We start from the raw sequence: 21034 nt of genomic DNA, 5'->3' as shown, positions 1-21034 counted from the left end.
AGTAACAAAGCAATAAACTTGTTTCCATTGTTTCAAAAAATTCAACTTCATTTGAAAACAATGTATGCAAAAAGCTAAATTATGCTTTCTTCAAAAACAATTGTTCCTAGATACACGTAATAAAACCTGTGTTAGTTCGCCTTTGGATTTCTGGAAAACTATGACTTAATTTATTTTCATAATTTTTTAAAATTGATTTTAAAGTGTTTTCTGGTTTTCCTGAGTTTTCTGAGTATCCTGAGTATCCTATGTATCCTGCTACCCGGAGAAGTTTAAGGTTTGAACTGCACCTGACTCCCGAGTCCTTTAACAACCCCGGAGCTAGATTGCAGAATCCGTCCCTGGGGAAAAAAGTGTTAAGATTGCGTAAACTGCGGACTTCCATGTAAGAGGGGGGGGGGGGTGGAGTAGCTACAATAGTTTTGTAATATAAATCTTATAGAGTATAGTATCGTCATTCTGACTGTGAAAAAATTTAATAAAATAAAAAAATAATAAATGACTTTTCAAACACCCCAGGTGTGCAAAATTGCTCAATTTCAACTACCTGAAAAATTTGGCATTCTTTGAAAACTTGCAAGCACACATATACAAACTCACACTCTACAAAAATACCCAACAAATAGCTGCAGCAAATCCACCAAATGCAACTTATGCATTTTAACTCAATCTCTAGGATGCAAAGCAAGAAACAAAATTAAATGTATGAGTATTTAGCAAAATCAGATTTATAAGTACATCACAGATATTTACGCAAAAGTATTTTTAATCTATCTATGCTTTCATATATTTAAAGGTTTCATAATGGTTTCAAGTGCATCATAATTCATGCGTCAACATTTTTGTGTGGTAGAGTCCTTTTTATTTCTAGTTGAAAATGTTCATAAATCATATAAAATCTAAAATATTTTGTTTCTAAATAGGCATGTTTGATTATAATGCTGGCCATAAAATTGATAGTAATGATACTATATAATAATGAAATAATGACAATAATCTATATATATATATATATATAAAGTATCGTTAAATAACTACAATTAAGCCTTTGTCCGATTGTCTCAAATTTTGATTTTACAGAGAAAGATTTGTCTCAAATTTTGGTTTGGGAACTAGAGAACTACGAAAATATTCTTAGGTTTGTTTAACGCTTCTAAATTGAGTTGCTTTTTAGATGGCAAGCTCATAGTTGACAGACAAAGCTAGGTTTCCAAGCTATAATAAAAGTGTAATTGTAATGACATGTTTTGATGATTAAGGTTCAAATATAAAAAAACAGTTGTTAACCATTAATTTTAAAACCTCTATAAAATGTCGTCTTCTACTGGAATCTCCTGTCGGAGACAGCCAAACCAAATTTTCAGCCCGCAAATTCCATTGTCCTCCTCCGACGGAGCTTAAAATATTTTCGTTGTTGTGAAATCATTAAAGTTAAGCAAAATATTTTCATAAGAAGCATAAGTGAATTTCGTTAAATATTCAACTGTAATTTTTCAGAAGTTAAAAAAACGTATTTCAATACTGATCAACAAATAAGTCACCCCTTCTATCCTTAAATAATTCGTAAGATTTTTTCTACTATTAACATTCATTATAACATTGTACAATTAAACATGACCTATAATTTATGTTATTTTTTAGGAAATAAAGATTTTGTTATCGAATTTCTGAGACGGGGTTACTCTGTTGTTTGTGTATTTGTGCGGCCTATCGGGAAAGAATTGTCTGGGGATAATCGACATCCCCCACCAGAATCCTAACCGGCCTATTATCCTGATTTGTCTAGCGTGTTGCTGTTTTCCGTCAACAACAGTATAGTTAATGTTTAAAGGGACTGTATAATAAGTGACCTGCAGTTATTTAAAAAGAACCATTATTATTCCTGATTAATAACGGGAACCTTGAAACCTTAATATGATCAATTATGTGGAAGATAACGTTGTTTCTGATTTGAAAAGAGATAAATTCTGTTAATTTCTTCCTTCTTTATAGATAACCGCACACAACATAATTGTTTATGTAGGGAAGACGCTTCGAAGCCACAAATGAAAATGTCAGTTTAAAAAACATAAATATTGTTCAGTCAATTAGCTTTGAAGTTTAAAGGGTACCGTTGTGAATATGACTTGTAACACTAAGACACTTGAAATTATGTTTACAAACCCTTAGATATATAGTTACTTGCGTATACACAATGATAACATTAATATGTTAAATCCGTTAAGTGTTAACTCATTCTTTTATAGTGAAACCCTTAATAACGAATACATCGAAAGAATTCATCAAATGTCGTATTCTTCACTTTCTAATAATGGAATGTTGCAGATATTTAGTTTTTTAATTAAATGATTATATGGAACTCTTTAAAACTGTTCCCACATATTCATGGCTATTTATTTATTTTCGCAAATACTGAAATTTACGTAATATAGTATAAAACTCATTGAAAAATTGTCAAGACGACATTTGATAAATTCTTCCGATGTATTCGTTATTAAGGGTTTCACTGTAGTTATAATCATTTATCATTAGCTTGAACTGTCAATGTGAACTTTTAGCAAATAATTCGAAAAATTTCAAGGAAGCCAACTAGAGAGGATGCAGTTACAGACTTAGTCAGGTAAAATTCCATTTTTTTAATTTAGGAGGGGGGGGGGGCACCGCTCCAAGGAGGGGGCACACCACACTGTTTTCAAGTTTTTTTTTAGTATTGTCCCATACCTTCTGGACCCGTTGTACTTTTTTAATGGAGGGCGGGGGGGTTTACATCTCAGTAAATATTGAAAGCACAAAAAACGCAGACCACTTTTTGGAAATGCCAGGGCTAGGAGAATTATGTGATAATTGTTTCAAGAATCATACATGTTATAGTAGATAGTAGACTAAATGTCACAATTAAATTCAAATACCAAAGACGACTTTCAAGTCGTCTTCCAATTGTCATGTTTCGTGGGACACCCTGTATCAAGTACAATTCCAGATGTAAATCCTAGGGATTTTGAGATCAATCATTTGCTCCCATGGGAAGGGCTTTTACAAATATTTCACTCTATGTCCCAGTACTCTAATCCTTATAAATGTCTTTTATAGCCTTTTCTCTAGATATCACTCAGGAGTATAAATGAATAGGATTTATCAGCTACATACTTATATTTAAGCACATCAGTATAGGTTTACTCTTGTTTGATCGGTTACTTTGATATCCTGAAACTGGGGTTCAGCTGCTCCAGTTCAGGATCTGTTTGAGCCGCAGCAGCTGGTACGAGAGCAATTGGCTGCTCCAGATATGTAAAAAGCTGTCTGTCAAGAGTAGCGTTTCCAATATCAGGATGGGGAAGCATCTAGTATCCTTGGAATCCTAGTTCTCCTCTGTATGAATACTCTAGTGTTCTGTATCTCAAGTGTCTCTGTTCGGTACTGTTGTGAATCAACCATTTGAAATTGTGTCTTCAGCCCTTATTTTTTCACAAACGCTAGTAGATTTATTAAAATAAATAAAATGCAATGTAAATTCCATTTATTCATAAGGTTCATTCAAATCAAATATGATTCAGTTTTCATAGTAAACGTGATTCCATGCACGTTACAACGGGTTCATTATTCAAATATAGAATAGTGATATCATTCTACAGTGTAAACAGCTCAGGACCATTTTGAGCTTTACAGTCATACGGGTTTACATATATAAATATTCAAATATGTTTATTGTTCAGGGTACATAAAGTACACCGGTCGATATATAAACAGGTGGTCAAGAAAATGTGATATTCTATTAGTGCGTTTTATGATACATTTTCTAGCCACCCTATATCACAATTTAGGGAAAAAATGTATGCGCAAGCTGCTTGAAAGACGGAATGCAAATCTTCTCGTAAAATTATTGGCACTTGATTTTATTGTTGCATAAAGTTTGAACGTAGAACATTATGACCTTCTTCATGTACTTCTACCGACCCTCCTCGGCCTGGCCACCGCTCAGATCGGTCAACTCATCGAGATGCTTCTGCTTCTTCCTCACGTTCCAGTGCACACACTCGGCCAGGGAATCGAACCAGTCACTGATCTGATCCTACGAGAAAATAAACATTAAAATTGTTTTCAACAAAAGAAAAAGAAATATTTTTTTAGAATTTGTTTAAGATACACAAAAATCTATAGCTTGAATTTAAAACTCCAAAGAAACTGAGTTTTTGTCAAAAACTAAAATTTTCCAATCCCATATTTCTGTGAAAATATCTTTGAAACCTGATGGTATAAACCTTTGATATTTCCAACTAAAACATTTAGTGAAGTTTATTAAACAACATGCATTATAGATCAGATCGACTCATATATTTATTAAAACATTTTCATACCTGTGAGCAGATCGATGGAATCGGATGGATACTGGTGTTAACCCTCAAGCTGTCACCATGACACAGTTCCTGTCGCTTCCTCCCGTCGAAGGAGACCCACGCCGTGTTCCTGCTGTCGGGGCTGACGGAGATCTTGAGCTCTACCCCGGCAGGAACCACGATAGGACGGAACGAGAGAGAGTGAGGACAGATAGGAGTAACCATGACTGCTGGGACAGCGGGATGTATCATACTTGCTCCAGCAGCAACAGCATAGGCTGTACTTCCAGTAGGGGGTAGAGACAATCAAACCATCACCCTGAAAAAAATAAGAGTTTAGAATCAACTCTGCTATAATTTTAAGCCACATTAAAGATAAGGTTTTTTAGCCTAATAAAAAGTAGGCTTTCAAAGTGTTGAAAACTTAAAGTTGTATAGTATCTGATATTAATGTCAATAAAAATTTCAGTTCACATTGATAATTAAAGACACTTTATATCTTAAAACCTTAATTAGCTCATATCTTAAAATAGTCCCAAGATGAAGATTGTCTTTCAAATGTTTAGCCGGAAATAGGATTTTTAAGTAGAGACCACAAATTTTTCAATTAATTTCAAAATAGATTTTTTAGTAACGAAAAATGAATAAACCTGAACCGATGTGATGAGCTTGCCGTCAAGGTAGAGATCTATATTGGAGAGATAAGGAGATGGTCCTCGGTCTATAACAACCTCGTTCAACACCAACTGGTTTGTGCTTGAGTCCAACTACAAATATTAAACATTTAATTCTTTTGTTAAAATTAAAAATTCACAAAGAAAATGCGCAAAAAGGCCTTTGCAAATTTCGCAATATTCAAATTTATTTGAATCGAAAATGACAGAGGATAGGCTGCTTGAATTTATGTCTTCGACTAGAAGTTCTCAAGATACAAGTGACATACTAATCTATACAAATGATAACCAATCGTTCCTAGCAACCAGAATAATGCTAGTTTATAGTTCACCATTCTTTGATGTTCTGTTAAATGGACCGTTCAAGAAAGGAAAGAAATTAGAACGTCAACAAACTTCAACAATATATTTGAATATGACAAAAGATGAGCTGTATCCAGTTTTAGCTCGAGCGATGTACGGTGAAGGCGAGATCAACGATAAGAATGTGAAAGATATGATTAAAGTTGCTGATTTCCTCGGGATCAGCACAATTGTTGAAGAATGTGAATTATTCCTTGAGAAAATCTTGAATCCAGAGAACGTTGTGGAGCTCTACATGTTTGCACTGGATTACTTTTTCATAAATTTGAAAGCTTCAGCCCTGAATTTTATACTGAACNAGAACGTATTTTTGATATTGAGGACATGCTTAATGTTGAAAATATGCTAGGTATGGTGGGGAATGCCATCGGAGAGCAAAATCAACAATTTGATGAAGAAATTGATTCTAATTCAGATTCCAGCGTTGATACAACTACTAGTTCATCATCTGATAGCGAGGATGAAGGACTAGATGATGGAGATTGGGCTGATCTTCCCCTACTTCTTCAAGAAAATGTCCTGATGGATTTTAATCTAACTGATAGTGATGATGATGATGATTGGAATTAGCAGAGAACAGTCTCTTTATTATGTATTTAATCTATTTAATAAAATCAGAAAAAGCTGTTTTTAAAATCTTTTATGAAATAAAACTTTATTACAATGCTTTTCTTCTCTTCTTCCTTCTTCAAAATACTATTGCTCCTTTTATATTATTTGTTTTTGGTTCAGCTGGAGAGTATATCCTGGTCTGTAGTTGGACTAGCTGGTTTGTAGTTGGACTAGGTGGTTTGAGTTGGACTAGCTGGTTTGTAGTTGGACTAGCTCGTCCTAGCGTTCTTAGCTGTTTTGTATCCCCAGTGTCTCTGTTCATAGATCCAGCTGATGAGTATATCCTGTTCTGTAGTTAGTCTAGCTGGTTTGTAGGTGGACTAGCTCGTCCTAGCTGTTCTGTATCTCCAGTGTCTCTGTTGATAGATCCAGCTGGAGAGTATATTCTGTTCTGTAGTTAGTCTAGCTGGTTTGTAGTTGGACTAGCTCGTCCTAGCTGTTCTGTATCTCCAGTGTCTCTGTTCATAGATCCAGCTGGAGAGTATATCCTGGTCTGTAATTGGACTGGCTCATTCAAGCTGTCCTAGCTGTGTCTCCAGTGGTTCCGTCCTAGAACTAGCTGGAGAGTAAAGACTGGATCCTCTGGTTCTGCTGATGCTATTACAACACTCCTGATCAAGTGCACAAACGAGGGTGGTTAACCCCTGTGTTTGTCTCTCCTAAATCTTATTGTAATTCTCAATTCTACAAACGAGTATGGTTAACCCTAATGTTTGTCTCTCCTAAACCATCTGGAGAGTTAAGAGCGTTCTCTAATATTCTCAGTGATGCTGAGGACTCCGAGGATGTATATTCCTGTATAATGATGAGGAAGGAGGCCAGTGTCCTCCTTAGCTCCCTGGTAGGCATGATAAAGATATATCAGTCTGATAGTAGTCCAATGTGCAGGTACTACTGGTACCCAGGCCTTGTTTGTACAAACGGAGAATTATCTTTACGTCTGTACTGTTCAAAGATCCTGGGTGCACTAATCCTATTCTCCAGGTTTAGAGATAGGGTTGAGGGGTTTTTGTTAATCTGATCATAATCTAAATATTACACGATGCTTTAAATACTACAGAGAGAGCTGCTATGAAGCAGTTCAAGTTGACTCTGCTGTTAACTCTGTGTTGTAGTATTTTCTATGGAGAAAAAAATATTTGTAAATAATGTATTTTAGAAAACTAAACTGTCCAGGTATAGTTTAACTGCGTTCTTGGCAGGAGTTTTCTGCACCGTTGAAAACTGAATATTTGTTTGTTTATACTTGTAAAATATTTTCCAACAACTTTAATATACAGGGTGTCCCAAAAAACATGGGAATTCAGTGACGAATTCGATATCGTCTTTGTTCTGAATTAGCATTGTAATACCTAATTTCAAAAGCCATAATATTATTATGTCTGCTAGAGTTTATTTTATGAAAACGGTAAAAGACTGTAAAGATGTGTCTATAATGTCTCCGCACCATGAACAGTGAAGACGGACAAGTTTACTCTGTTTGTATACTGCAATTTTCTTGTTTTACTAAGTGATTAGAAAATTTTAGTTTGTGGCAAAAACTCAGTTCCTTTGCCCCCAACTGAATGAATGCTCCCAAATATAAAAATATCCTGAATTGGTACGGTATTTTTTCATGCTTGAGTATAATACACTTTTTTCTTGCCCCCCCCCCCTGAAATGTTTAGGGGGGGGCAAAAAAATTTTTTGAAGGTCGACTCTGATCTTTAATTCCCTATCTTGTTCCATGCGAGTTATTGAAAAATGTATAGAGTAAGCAACAAATAAATTAGCTCTTAGGTTTTACTTGTTAAACTTTATTGAATTGAGAAGCTATATATAAATCGATATCATATTGAGATTTGAGTTAAAGGCCAGAAACCATAAATGAATGTAATAATATCCGAAAATATTAACCTGCAAACTGAAAACGTTTTTGCTTTATATTATACATTAAAAGAACTGTCTGCAATAAAACTTGAAGAAGAAGCATGAAAATCTTTAGTTTTCCCAAAATCAACAAAATCGAATTTTATAAAAGTGCAAGCAAATATTCTCCTAAAGCCTTTTATTTTATATAAAATTTTGATTATACTCCATATCGTTACTTTTTGCTTTATAATAAAATAAAATAATTATAAATAGATATTAGCTTGAAACGAATTTATAATTGAAACAGAAGAAATATTTTTAAACCACTCTATCTCATATTAAATACATTTTCTTCCGAACTATAAGCCAAACAATTGATTTATAAAGTACTCATTTTTTAAATTTAAATAAAAATTAACACATACAGGGTTACCCACAAAGGATGAAACTTCATAGACGACGGTGAGGAATTTACAATGTCTGTTTCATTAACTTAATGATTTCCAGCAACTGCAAACTGTATTTTCTTTCGCCAAATCATTAAAAGCCATTATAGTTTATAAGCTGACAATCTTCAAGGCAGAATATTTAAATTAACCACGAGATCCACGATTATTCTATTAGAGGTTTACATTCAGTATTTGATTCTAAATGTCGTCTTGATAATTCTGCATTTTAAAAATTGGCCTTCTTTCAATAGAGGGACTCGTGGTTTCAAGCAAACATTGCAATACCTGATATACGACACCCTTGCTGCCTTAATCTGATAAATATGTGGAAGATACATAGATAAATATCTATAAATATCTATGGGAAGATACCTTCGGATTCCTAACTTAAATAATGTTTAAATTAACTGATAATTTCTCCATTGCTTCCAATAAGCAGGAAATGCGCAAGTCACTTCAACAGAGAACCCCAAATGAAAATAATCAGTTTAAAGAACTAAAACTTATAATTTTAATAACTTATATCACACAATGCTTTTAAGGTTACAGTAATAACCCGGACAAATATACCATCTGAATTTATGGTTTGTCACTTGCAATTACGCTTACAGTCCCTTTAAACAAAGGTTAACCTTTAAATAGACTGAAAACGAAATTTCAAGTTACCCGGCCATTTTTAAAGTGAAATTTCAGATCTAACTTATTTATACAAGATTAAACCTAAGATTGCTTCTTTTTTTAAAGGTTTAATTTTCTATTGTCGATTCTCTTAATACTTAAGCATTTCTGCTTCAGCAAAAATATGGAGAATATTGTCAGAAATTACACTTCAAGTCAGACATACGGAAGCCATGAGCCACAACCTTACGGTCTTCCTTGCTACAGCATTAAAAAAACAGCTTTGTAATTGAGATTTTCAAAAATCCAGCGGTCCGTGATGCAAAAGTATATATAAAGATCTTATTCTTAACGTTTAAGTTTTCAACTGAAATAATGACGATTCTTTCAGTGTTAACTGCTTAACTTATTTCCCCCAAAAAATAAAAATTTTCCTCTTATTTTGAAAACCTTATGAACATTAAAAAAATTGAGAGAAGAAAAGTTGCATCACATGGGCTCCTGAAAATTTATTTCAAATTTTGCTCTAAATCACTGATCAAATACTGTTCTGGAGAATAAAACACTTAAATTCCTTGTTCTCCTGGTGGTGCTGGGTCTGAGGTATATTTTCTTCTTTGGATCTATCTTCTGGATCAGCTGCTACGAGACTATGAATATTCTCCTCTAACAAGTACATATATAAGAAATATTACAGTGTTCCATTAGAGCTCCTATATTTCAATCTGTTCTATATCTACATGGTTTACATGTAGTCAATGTGAATCGCTGATATAAAGTTAACACAATATTATAATATCTAAAATTGAACTTATTCAATATGGCTGGAAAAGGATCTGGTAAGAAAACTGGAGGTAAAACTGGTTCTCCTGCTAAACCTCTAACACCTAAGGATTCTGTATCATGTATTGTGAACAAGGTTACTGTAGCTACTCTGTGTGATAGTCTAAACCAGCTAAAGATCAGCCTAGGTCAAACCCCAGACCAGCAACAGAATCTGGATATTGTGGATACAGGGGAACAGGTGGATATAAGAGAAGTCATCTCTAACCTTATCTCTGCTGTTCAAGCTATTACCAGCAATGTAAACAAGATTAAATCTACTCGAGAAGAACAGGAAACCAAGATTAGATGGCAAGGAGATGAGATTGACGAAATTAGACAACGAGGTTTCAAGGGTAATGTGATAGTTTCTAGCTTACCAAATCAAGCTCAAGGAAAAGTCTCCTTGATAAAAAATGACGAGGAACTAAGGAGAGAGAAGATTACAATGCAATCTCATATTATCAAACTAGTACAGGAGAAATATGACATCACAATTCCAGAATCAGATATTCAGGCCTGCCATCGCCTTCCAAACAAGTCTGTTCTCCTAAAAATCTGGAATAGAAAGGAAGGGTTAGCTTGGGAAAACCTAGTACGGAAGATTAAATCGCCAGAAAACAACTCTTTCAATGTTTATTTCAACTTCCAGCTGACAAATAAACGTTCCAATCTTCTATACGAGTGTCGGATGTTGAAGAAGACAGGCAAGATTGACAAATTCTATTCTGATGAGAACGGGCATATCAAACTGAAGATCAAGAAAGATTCTAATGATAAGGTCAGGATTACATATGTCTCTAAAAATCCTCAGGAATTCTTAGATAAAATTTACCAAGGTTTGAAAAAGGATGAATCTGAATATACCTTGGGAGTATTCTTAGATCTAAAAAAAGCCTTTGATACTGTTGACTTTGAAATACTTTTAGGAAAGCTGAATCATTATGGGTTCAGAGGTATCACTAACGAATGGTTTAGAAATTATTTAACAAGCAGAACGCAATATGTAAATTTAGGAGAATTTGAGTCATCTCTTAAAAAGATTTTATGTGGTATACCTCAAGGGTCGGTTTTAGGGCCAATACTCTTTTTACTGTATATAAATGACCTTCCTAATTGTACATCTTTTTTTGCTTCTCTTTTTGCTGATGATACAGGTTTCCTTAAATCCTCCAGTAATCTACATCAACTTTTTTCGTCTGCTAATGTAGAGCTCTCTAAAGCAGCATGTTGGTTTCACGCAAACAAACTTACTCTTAATGTTTCTAAAACTAAATTTATTTTGTTTAGGAAAAAAAATATGCCTTTTGATGATCAACAATACAAATTAATGATTGGGGACGAAACTATCGAAAGAATAGGGTTAGGTTGTAAAGAAAAATATTTTAAATTTGTAGGAGTTAGATTTGATGAGTTTCTAAAATGGGATTTTCAATTAGAACACATATGTGCTAAAATTTCAAGTGCGATATTTGCACTAAGAAAGTAAAACATATCCTTCCTTTGAGAATTAGAAAATTAATATATGATAGTCTTATTAAAAGTCAACTAGAGTATGGTATTTTATCTTGGGGTCCGTCAGTAAATAGTAGATTAGGTAAATTATCTACTCTTCAGAAAAAAGCTCTACGAGTTCTAGCATATAAAGGTTATGCTGCACACGCAGATCCACTTTTTCTGAAACTTGAAATTCTAATACTAAAAGACATGATCAAATTTAATTCTGCTGTTTTTATGTTTAAATATATGAATGGCAAACTTCCATTATCTTTTAATGGAATGTTTTTAGCGTTAGCAGAACCAAACAGAACAAAAAGTTATAAATTAGAATTTGTTAACAATAAATATCTAGAAAGTTTTCCTACGGTTTTTCTTCCAAGGACCTGGAACTCTATTCCATTGGAAATAAAATCATTAGGCACCCTAGCAAGTTTTAAAACAAGTCTTAAAAAAAGTTTTCTTGAAGAATATAGTTCTTTTCGTTGTATAAATCGAAATTGCTTTTCTTGCTAAATCTTGATTCTATCCCCTGTTATTATAACAAAACAAAATAAAACATAAACATTATAAACTTTGTGTGCTGGGTTGTCCCCCTCCCCCAACGATCCATTCTTCTTCTTTTCCTTTCTATTCTTCAATACCTTTCCTCTATCTACTACTTTTCATTTTCCTCCTTTTCCTTTTGTTCTAAATTGTTTTTGTTTTAATTGGTTTTATTTAAATTGAACATGGATGTATCGCTGCAGAAGGGCCTCTCATTCAAAACAACCAACAATGGTTAGAGAGGCCCTGGCTAAATTAAAATGTAACAATTGTGAAACTTAAAGTGTTTTTAATTAAATATTTAGTCAAATATATATCTATCTATCCGGGATGTGGTCGCTCTAGGAGGAGCGAGGGAAGGCAGGCGGCCATGAGCCACCACTATTTCCTCTTCCATGCCACATATTAGCTTTTTTCTCTTCCTTCAGCCATGAGCCACCCCTATTTCCCCTTTCGTACAACCACATTTGACTCTTCCGGCCTAAACTACTTTTTTAAATGGTATATTTAGGGCCTTTAAAGTGTGATTTTAAAAAATCCAGCCACGTCACGCAAAAAAGCACAACTCAAACCATTTTTTCAATTCTACTGAAGATTAATATTTTGTGTGTTGAATTCTTAAACTCTTTTACAATGAAATTTTTGACAAATTTGGCCGAGTATTGCATCTTGAAATATCAAAAAGTTGGTTAAAGAGTGATTTTAAGATGAATTTAGTATAATGAATCAGTAATAGAGTAATCATTAGACTTTGTGATATTTCAAGATGCAATACTCAGTCAAATTTGTCAATAATTTCATTGTAAAACACAGTTTAAGAATTCAACACACAAATTATTAATCTTTAGTAGAGCTGAAAAAATGGTTTAAGTTGTGCATTTTTTGTGTGGCGCGGCTGGATTTTTAAAATCCCACTTTTAAGGGCCTAAATATACCATTTAAAAAAGTAGTTTTGCCCGGAAGAGTCAAATGTGGTGGTACGGAAGGGGAAATACTGGAGGCTCATGGCTGCCGGAAGAGAAAAAAGCTAATATGTGGCACAGAAGGGGAAATAGTGGTGGCTCATGGCCGCCTGCCTTCCCCCGCTCCTAGGAGAATACATTTTTATTTATTTGCCTCATAACTCATTATTCGATCCTTCAACCTAAAATTATCATCTTTTCCCTGTTTATCTCTCTTTCTCCTCAATCATAATAATTCAAAAGCTTATCAAACTTTTTATTGTCGTCTCGACATGGCAGATTTATAGTCTACAAACTATACTGGTAAAATACATGTTAACTAACCAAACAAAATGGCGGTTCAGACAAAATGGTGCCTAAACGGAAAACAAAATATTTTCACAAATTGCATAGCTAATGTATATAGATTACATACAGGATTAAATACGTGGAAAATTTTGGCAAATTCAGGGAATCAGAGGGTAAATGGCGGGTTTCACTTTGGTACATAACATCGACTTGGAAAATGTACAATGTACACAATAATTGAAATAATTCGGGAATAAATTCTCATTACGGTTCTTTAAGCAGTCATCAAAACTATTAAAACAGATCATGTTTAAGTTGTATCAAAGTTAATATGACCACAGTTGGTTAGTATATAGATGACACTACAGCAAAACAGAAATTAACAAAACATGAAGCTGACATAACACGTATATATTAAAAATAATAAATGATCTATATTAAATATAGAAGATTTGATATTCTAACATTTCGAGATTTATACTCAATACTGATTTTTCAAAGTCTTGAAGACTCGTGAATTTAAATTTGTTGAAAATTTGGTTTAATTTCGTCAAAAATACAGTTTAGTTATTATATTAACGACGCGTTAATTCCTATAAAAAATTGTGTGATTTGTATAAAAATTAGATTTTGCATATTTTTATCACACCCCAGGGGAAGCTGTAGTTGCATCACCAGATCGTTTTTAATTAATTACATAATTTTTAGTTCAGGATTTCACCGGTAGATGGTAGAAAGGTTACAGAACAAAATCGTTTTTTATAGCAATCATGTGAAAAGGAACTAAAAACCTTCAGTAAAATTAAAGTAAAATTTTAAGCGTTTTAGAATACATAAAACTGTTAATGACTGTGGGGCAATATAGAATATATTTACATTTATACAAAGGATAACTAATAAAGCTAAATAAAGAGTTTTTTTTCCTTAAACGGGCAAATGTGATGTCAACAGTTTTCATCAAATTTAATCAAATATTTAAGTCGTCTTTTTTTACATTTATTGGGATGAGGTTTTCAACTAGTGATGACATTTTCTATGCTTTATGGAATTATTATCGTGATGTCAGTGGAATATCAAATAAATATTGAAGCACTAATAATCTTGTTCAGTACTATTGAGGGTGTAGAGTACATTTAACCTACGCGACGGTACGCATAGCAGTACAAATGAAAGTGCAGAAACTTCGCTGCAGTACTCAAAGATTAAGGTTTAGTACAACACAAATGTAACTTCCGGACTTTCTTTTAGCGTGTAATGCCACAATAATGCTTTGATCGATATTTTCTGCTCTATGATGTGGTTTTTATATCAGATATTTTCGAATTTGTGGTAAAAATGAGGGTAAAGATACTGCTCTGAGGTGTGGTACTACTGCTGATATTATCCAGGTTGTGGTGTAAAAGAGGGTATCAAGGGTGTGGATATATTGCTGCTGGTTTCCAGGTTATAATATAAACGAGGGTATCTAAGGTGTGGTTATACTGCTGCTGATATCCAGGTTGTGGTATAAAGGAGGGTCAAGATACTGCTCTAAGGTGTGGTTATACTGCTGCTGATATCCAGGTTGTGGTATAAAGGAGGGTCAAGATACTGCACTAAGGTGTGGTTATACTGCTGCTGGTATCCAGGTTGTGGTATAAAGGAGGGTCAAGATACTGCTCTATGGTGTGGTTATACTGCTGCTGATATCCAGGTTCTGGTATAAAGGAGGGCCAAGATACTGCTCTAAAGTGTGGTTATACTGCTGCTGATATCCAGGTTGTGGTATAAAGGAGGGTCAAGATACTGCTCTAAGGTGTGGTTATACTGCTGATATTATCCATGGTTGCTATTTATAAAGGAGGTTCAACTTCTTCATCATCACTATCCTCCATACCCGGATATTGATGTTCCATCTAGAAAAAAACAACATTGGGAAATAATTTTTTTCTTCAGTAACAAAAGGCTAAAAATATTATTAAAAATAAAATTCTAGCCTATTATTGTTTAATGTAAATTTTACCTTATTGTGCTGTTGATCTAAGGATTTACTCTGCCCCCTGGCCTCTAGCCTGCAGGACGGAAAGTTCTCCTTTCCCTCGGAGCCCCTGGGGGAGTCCCCGGGACCCTTCGTGGCCTGGATAGTCAGGTTAGGTTGGGAGCTCAATGAGGCAAGGGTTGCTGCAACCTGAATAAGTGTGAAAAATTAATCAAGGGTTGGTGCAATGTTCAGATTCTAGATTCAGATAATGTGGTTTCAGGAAACAAATTTTATTTGATTTAATTTTCAGGGAATAAGATTTAGGTAAATGATCCCAATACAATTCAGTACAGTACAGTACAGTACAGTACAGTACAGTACAGTGCAGTATAGTACAGTACAGTACAGTACAGTACAGTACAGTACGTAGTACAATTAAGTAAAAAATACCTGTGCATGCCCCTGATGATTCATCTGACTGTGAGCTTGGCTCTGGGAAACTTGGGCCTAAATATTAAAAAATTCTAAAATAAGGTTTAAAATATCTAATTTTAACAAGAATTCTACTAACAAATTCTGAAGCCAGAAAAGTTTCAAATTATTTTTAATAAGGATTTTCAAAAGTTTGGAAAAATAAATGTTTTAGTGAAAATGTAACAAGATGTATCATCATAATATTAAAGCAAAGAGGAAAAGGGAAAGAGAAATTATCCTGACAAAAAAAGCAGTCAATAGAAAAAAAAATATATTTGCCGATACAAAACTCACTTAATTTGATTTGAATAATACAGTAAATAAGGAACAAAAAACTAACACTTTTTTATTAGATCTGAGCTGAAAACTTTAGAATGGTGGATATCGAGATTAATGCTTCATCCTCTCTTTTTCTCAATATAGAGACTAACCTATCCGAAAGTGTACAAAATTCAACCAATCAGAGTCGCGTATATGAAGCCGATAAATTTGAAATTTTGCGCGCCATTTCAGATTATATACAGAAACGGGAGGGACTCTCTAATTTAAAAAAACCCGTTTTTTGATTTTTCTCTACTTTATCCAAGAAAGAGCGGTTTAAGATGGAAATCAAAAATGTGTCCATTGGATACTCAGATTAAGTAATCGGGATGAAGGATATCTCATTCTAAAGTTGCCAGCCCAGGGGAAAAGAGTAAGAAAAGGAAACCAACAAGTATGATGGATCTTGAACAGCAAGACTAACCTGCTGTAATTGGTGTTGTAGCTGCTGAAGGGCTGCCGGACTCATAGCACTCTCATAATTCTCCTGCGCAGTAATATGTCATTTTAGAACGTTCTGCGCGTAACCGGAAGTAAAACTTATATGGTCTTTACCCTTAACAGGCTAGTATTTTTTGCCCTAGCACTTTCACACTTGACACTATCACCTTGACATTTTTTTACTTTTAATAAATAGAAATTTAAAGGATTTTTTGTAAGTTTTTTTTATGTAAGGGTAGGGTGAAAAGTTGAAAATTTGATGTCGAAACATGCGCCACAATTTCATATTTGTTAAAAACAAACAAATTTTTAATAACATTTTATAGACCTTCTTCTGACATTTTATTAACCTTTTTTTGACATTTTTCCTAACTCTCCCTAGCAGTAAAACTATGAGCTGGCCTTGAAATTTGGGCTATGAACATGCACTTCAAAGGCCTTTTTCTAAGGGGGGGGGGGGCCAGTCTATACATAGACTCAGGCCCCCCAGCCTTTATAGGGTTAAGAGAAACGGGGCAGGAACTCTTGCTACGTACACTGTACAGTCAAGGACCAAAATATTTTATGAACAGTACATTTCATTGATAACTCGTCTTGCAGATTTCTTCCGTTGTGTCTGGATAAGACAGAAAGGAATTTTCATCAACAAACTTAATTTCTATCTGTCCCCCCCCCCCTCCTAAATTTTCAAATAATTTTCCCCCATGCATATGAAAGGTATTTATGCCTGAAGCGAATTTTTTCAGGCTTTATTTGCTTAATTGTGGAAAATTAAGATTTTCAGGAGAAAATAAACATCTAAAGGATAAGAAGTATAAAAAAGGGTTCTAAATACCTGTTTCATATAAAACTGTGCCTCTGGGAAGGTTTTCATACCGAGGGATTTACTGAGAGCTTGATACTCTGCGTCCCGTTCTGCTCTGTGATTGGTGGAAATATGAACCTGGAGACTCTGTTTGGTTCCATAGGACCGGTCACAGTACTGACATCCAAATGGTTTCTCAGTGTACGTCTGAAATTAAGTTCATGAACAGTCATTTTTCATGAGAAAGGATCCGATAATATATTAAGACCAATAGTTGCAATTTAGTATTCTTAAAAATATACTGCAAGCAACCACAATACAAAATTTGATTTCAAAAGGATAAAAATTAAGGTTTGTTAACAAAAAGTTCTAGTTATTACGATCTTAAACAAAATAACAGGTACGAATTTAAAACCTTTAAACCAGGGGTGGCTAATGATATTTTCGAAGGGGTGAGAGATTCCCCCCCCATGCTTTTTTGCAGGGAATTTGGTCAATTTTATGTCAAACCATGAGAGGTGGAAATCTTTTCTTCATAAACAAAATTAAAGGACTAGGAGGGGGGACGTCCCACCTTCCCCCCACCCAAGCTGCCTCTTGTTTTAACGGCCAAGAATGAGAAAAGTGGAATATGAGGTACAATATAAAGCTTCTGATATCCATACTAAACAAAAATGGCGTACATTTACTTATCTTCCCAACCGGACCGTTTAAACCAAATTATTATTAAGGACTTACTTTATGTCTTCCGGATAGAATGTGTGACTTGAGATTCCCTTTGGTAGAGGATATGTGTATACACTGAGGACAGTGCCATCCTTTAGATGATCTAGCAACCTTAATAAATATATCATACAGAGGTGTATACAAGATTAGTGAAATCTATGGTTTCCACGGGGTTTCAGGCCCCAACCTTGAACCAACCTTAATCTGGAAAAATAGATCTTCATCCATAATCCAAACTTAATTTGGGAGAATGAAAACCTAACCTTAATCTGGGAGAATGGATCTTTATTCTTGAACCAACTTTTAATTGGAATAGTGGATCTTTATCCTTGAATGAATCAACTTTATTCTGAGAAAATGGATCTTTATCCATAATCCAAACTTAATTTGGGAGAATGTTGAACCAACCTTAATTTGGGAGAATGGATCTTCATCCTTCCTTGAACCAAGAGGATGAAGTTCATAACCGGTTCCGAGCAGGCGCTGCATCATTAGCGCGTTTGCCGCGGCGTTACTCATGTTGCTCTGTCCCAGAAACTGAAGCAGATTTTTACCATCAGTTCCTAAAACAGAATGAAAAGTACAGTTAAACCCTGAAGTGCAGAAAAGGCACAAAAATGATTTTGCAATTTGTGCAACCGTAATATCTCTATATAATATAGAGAGACGTGTCCGATTCAAAACAGTACCCATTAATGCTCATTGCTCATTGTACAAATTCAACAATATTTAAAAACACGAAATAAAATGTGTTCATTTAGATAGAAAATTCAATAAACTGAATTGATATTACTATCCCCTCCCCCTCTCCTATATCCAAATTAATTTCGTCTATTCCAAAATATTTTACATTTGTTCAGCCTCTCCGTTAAATTGAAAACTCGGAAGTTCATTCACTGTTTCAGAAAGTAGCTTTTTTTTGACAGATATAGTTAAGTTTGGTGTCGTATTGTTTGCACTAATGATTGATCGGACTAACGTACATTTGCACTAACGTTCATTCGGACTAACGTTTTATTTGAGGGTTAGGTTAGGTTAAGACAATTTATGGGCCGAGCGCTGCGGCTAGGACAGGCTAGGGGGCCGAGCGCCGCGGCTAGGACAGGCTAGGAGGTCGGGCGCTGCGGCCACAAGTGTTACTGATCAGCTGACTTCAGTGCAAAAGTTCTTTAGTTCAACCGGACATTAGTGCAAACGATATGGCATCTTAAGTTTTTCTGTCTTGAGGAGTGATAACAAATTTCAAAATTCTTAATTAACGTAAGTAAAAATAACAAATATAACGCGAAAGGCTAATAGTAAGATCATTGAAACGGCAGTACATTATCAGCGCTATAATTATAGGATTTAAATAATCACGAACCTAAGAGCATCAATCCTTAACAAAGCTAAAAAATCCTCTAAAATGTTTTACCTGCTGAATTTCCAGACATCAGCTGTTGCTGTTGAGAAGCAATATGAGACATATTCTGTTCATAACCCTGCTGTAAGGCAAAATTTTGGGCCTAACAAAACCAGGATCATAATTTGTAAGAAAGAGAGGACGTGGAAAATTAATTACGTAAGAAATATTTGCCAACAGGTCGATCCCTGTTATATTGGCTTCACATTTTATAAAAACCACTAGCTGAAGGGCCCGGCATTGCCCGTGAATTCTCTTTTAGCCTATACAACACCCAGGCTACCCATGAGTGACTACACAAAATTCAGCTCATTCGCTATAGCCGTTAGGCCGGCTATAGGGTACATATATACGAATGTCTCGTTTTATAAAACCATATGACGTACGTCGTACAGTGCAGACCCATTATTGTAAAGAACCGACATTAACAACAATCTTTGGTGTATTTGATGTTATTAAAAAGTATTTAGTTTTATTAGTAGATCTAAAAGCGTTAACACGGTACAATTGCTGTCTTATGTTCAATTGAACATTAATATCATATCTTGAGCCCAACGGTCGTCTTCCTAGCCCACAGTAGAATGAGTCCCACCAAATGAACAAAACATGATTTTATTTTTTAGTAATCTGTAGAAAATGTTGAACAAAACTGAGGGGGTTGAATTAAGATCTGGAATTTTCCTGAACTAGACAGTCAAGCAGATTACTTCCTTGATCTCCTTGATCTTCATCTTCTTCTTCTTCCATACCTCCACCAACACTTGCTGCAATATTTTATATTAAATTTAGAATCAAAGAAGTCTTTGTTTTTAATAAAGCTTTTTCATAGTCATACCCCCACCAACACTTGCTGCAATATTTACAATCAAATTAGGAATGCATGTCGTGTACGTATATTGTATAAATACTGTTGATCAAGTAATAGTATCTGAAATCTAGGTATACCGAGTTACCCGCTAAGAACGAGACTACAGAGACGACTGTATGGAATGTATACTGTCTGTTTTCTACTATTCATCTTCCGTCATCTTTAAAGGGAGTGTTCGCGAAAAATGAAAGGGGGTATAGGCTTAATGCGATAAAAAAGCGCTTTTGATCGCTACTAATCTTACTTCTATCTGTTGCGTCTATAAGGAGAAAATTGATAAAGACGTCTTATACCGAAGAGCGTAGCGCCCATACAAATTGAGGAAGTTGGAACATACGACTTAGACCGTAAAAAATCAAATTAATATCAAACAAATCATTCAGATATTACAACCTATAGTCATCGATTATCTTTCGCCACATTTTTATATATTTAATATTTCATACTAGTTTTGATTTTGTTTTTTAAAATAATATTTAGCTTACAACTTGTTTTCGAAAATTCCTGGAAAATATGAAAATGTCGTCTTCATTACCAAAAATCCTCGAAACAGGAATAAATGTTTTTATAAGTAACTCTCAGATCATAACAATTAAAACATATTATGAAAAATCAACTATATATAAATGTGGCGAAAGATAATCGATGACTATAGGTTGTAATATCTGAATGATTTTTTTGAAATTAAATTGATTTTTTACGGTCTAAGTCGTATTTTGCAATTTTCTCAATTTGTATGGACGCCATGTTATTCGGTATGAGACGTCTTTAACAATTTTCTCCTTACAGACGCAACAGATAGAAGTAAGATTAGTGGCGATCAAAAGCGCTTTTTTATCGCATTAAGCCTATACCCCCTTTCATTTTTCGCGAACACTCCCTTTAAGCTTGTTTCTTTGCCAAATTATTAAATAAGCCTTGAAAAGCCAATGCTTAAAACAAGAAATAAGTTAGCTTTTAAATTGTCATGTTTTGTAAGTTTCAGGTCGTCTTTACAGTTTCATCCTTGGTGGGTAACCCT

General features: G+C 34.4%; 2 protein-coding genes across 3 annotated transcripts in view; both read right to left on the bottom strand.

Annotated features, from left to right (window-relative positions):
• Positions 1 to 3500: 3500 nt before the first annotated feature.
• Positions 3501 to 5077, bottom strand: LOC111702748 (NAD kinase). Its single transcript, XM_023474530.1, has 3 exons — positions 4985 to 5077; positions 4356 to 4653; positions 3501 to 4069 (listed from the first exon to the last, which is right to left on the bottom strand). The coding sequence occupies exons 2-3, from the start codon at positions 4584 to 4586 to the stop codon at positions 3947 to 3949; spliced, it is 354 nt and encodes a 117-aa protein (XP_023330298.1). The 5' UTR covers positions 4587 to 4653; positions 4985 to 5077; the 3' UTR covers positions 3501 to 3946.
• A 7886-nt stretch (positions 5078 to 12963) lies between these two features.
• The window catches only part of LOC111702744 (longitudinals lacking protein, isoforms H/M/V), a 39490-nt gene continuing 31419 nt past the window's right edge, over positions 12964 to 21034 (bottom strand). For both annotated transcript variants that reach the window (XM_023474525.1, XM_023474526.1), the window contains 9 exons: positions 19827 to 19909; positions 19158 to 19248; positions 18152 to 18306; positions 17756 to 17854; positions 17048 to 17224; positions 16196 to 16258; positions 15427 to 15483; positions 15019 to 15183; positions 12964 to 14911 (listed from right to left, as the gene is read on the bottom strand). In XM_023474525.1, the coding sequence (XP_023330293.1) occupies positions 14849 to 14911; positions 15019 to 15183; positions 15427 to 15483; positions 16196 to 16258; positions 17048 to 17224; positions 17756 to 17854; positions 18152 to 18306; positions 19158 to 19248; positions 19827 to 19909 (953 nt within the window). In that variant the 3' untranslated portion in view covers positions 12964 to 14848. The remainder of the gene's footprint in view (positions 14912 to 15018; positions 15184 to 15426; positions 15484 to 16195; positions 16259 to 17047; positions 17225 to 17755; positions 17855 to 18151; positions 18307 to 19157; positions 19249 to 19826; positions 19910 to 21034) is intronic.

The sequence above is a fragment of the Eurytemora carolleeae genome, unplaced genomic scaffold (assembly GCF_000591075.1).
Source record: "Eurytemora carolleeae unplaced genomic scaffold, Eaff_2.0 scaffold309, whole genome shotgun sequence".
NCBI lineage: Eukaryota > Metazoa > Arthropoda > Copepoda > Calanoida > Temoridae > Eurytemora > Eurytemora carolleeae.
The sequence above is the reverse complement of the archived record's forward strand: the minus strand, read 5'-3'. Positions and strand labels throughout refer to the sequence as shown.

Coding starts and splice junctions, on each gene's coding strand:
- LOC111702748 (XM_023474530.1), bottom strand. CDS start 4,586: ATGATACATCCCGCTGTCCCAGCAGTCATGGTTACTCCTATCTGTCCT. Junction 4,070..4,355: donor TTCCATCGATCTGCTCACAG/GTATGAAAATGT, acceptor ATTTTCTCGTAG/GATCAGATCAGTGACTGGTT.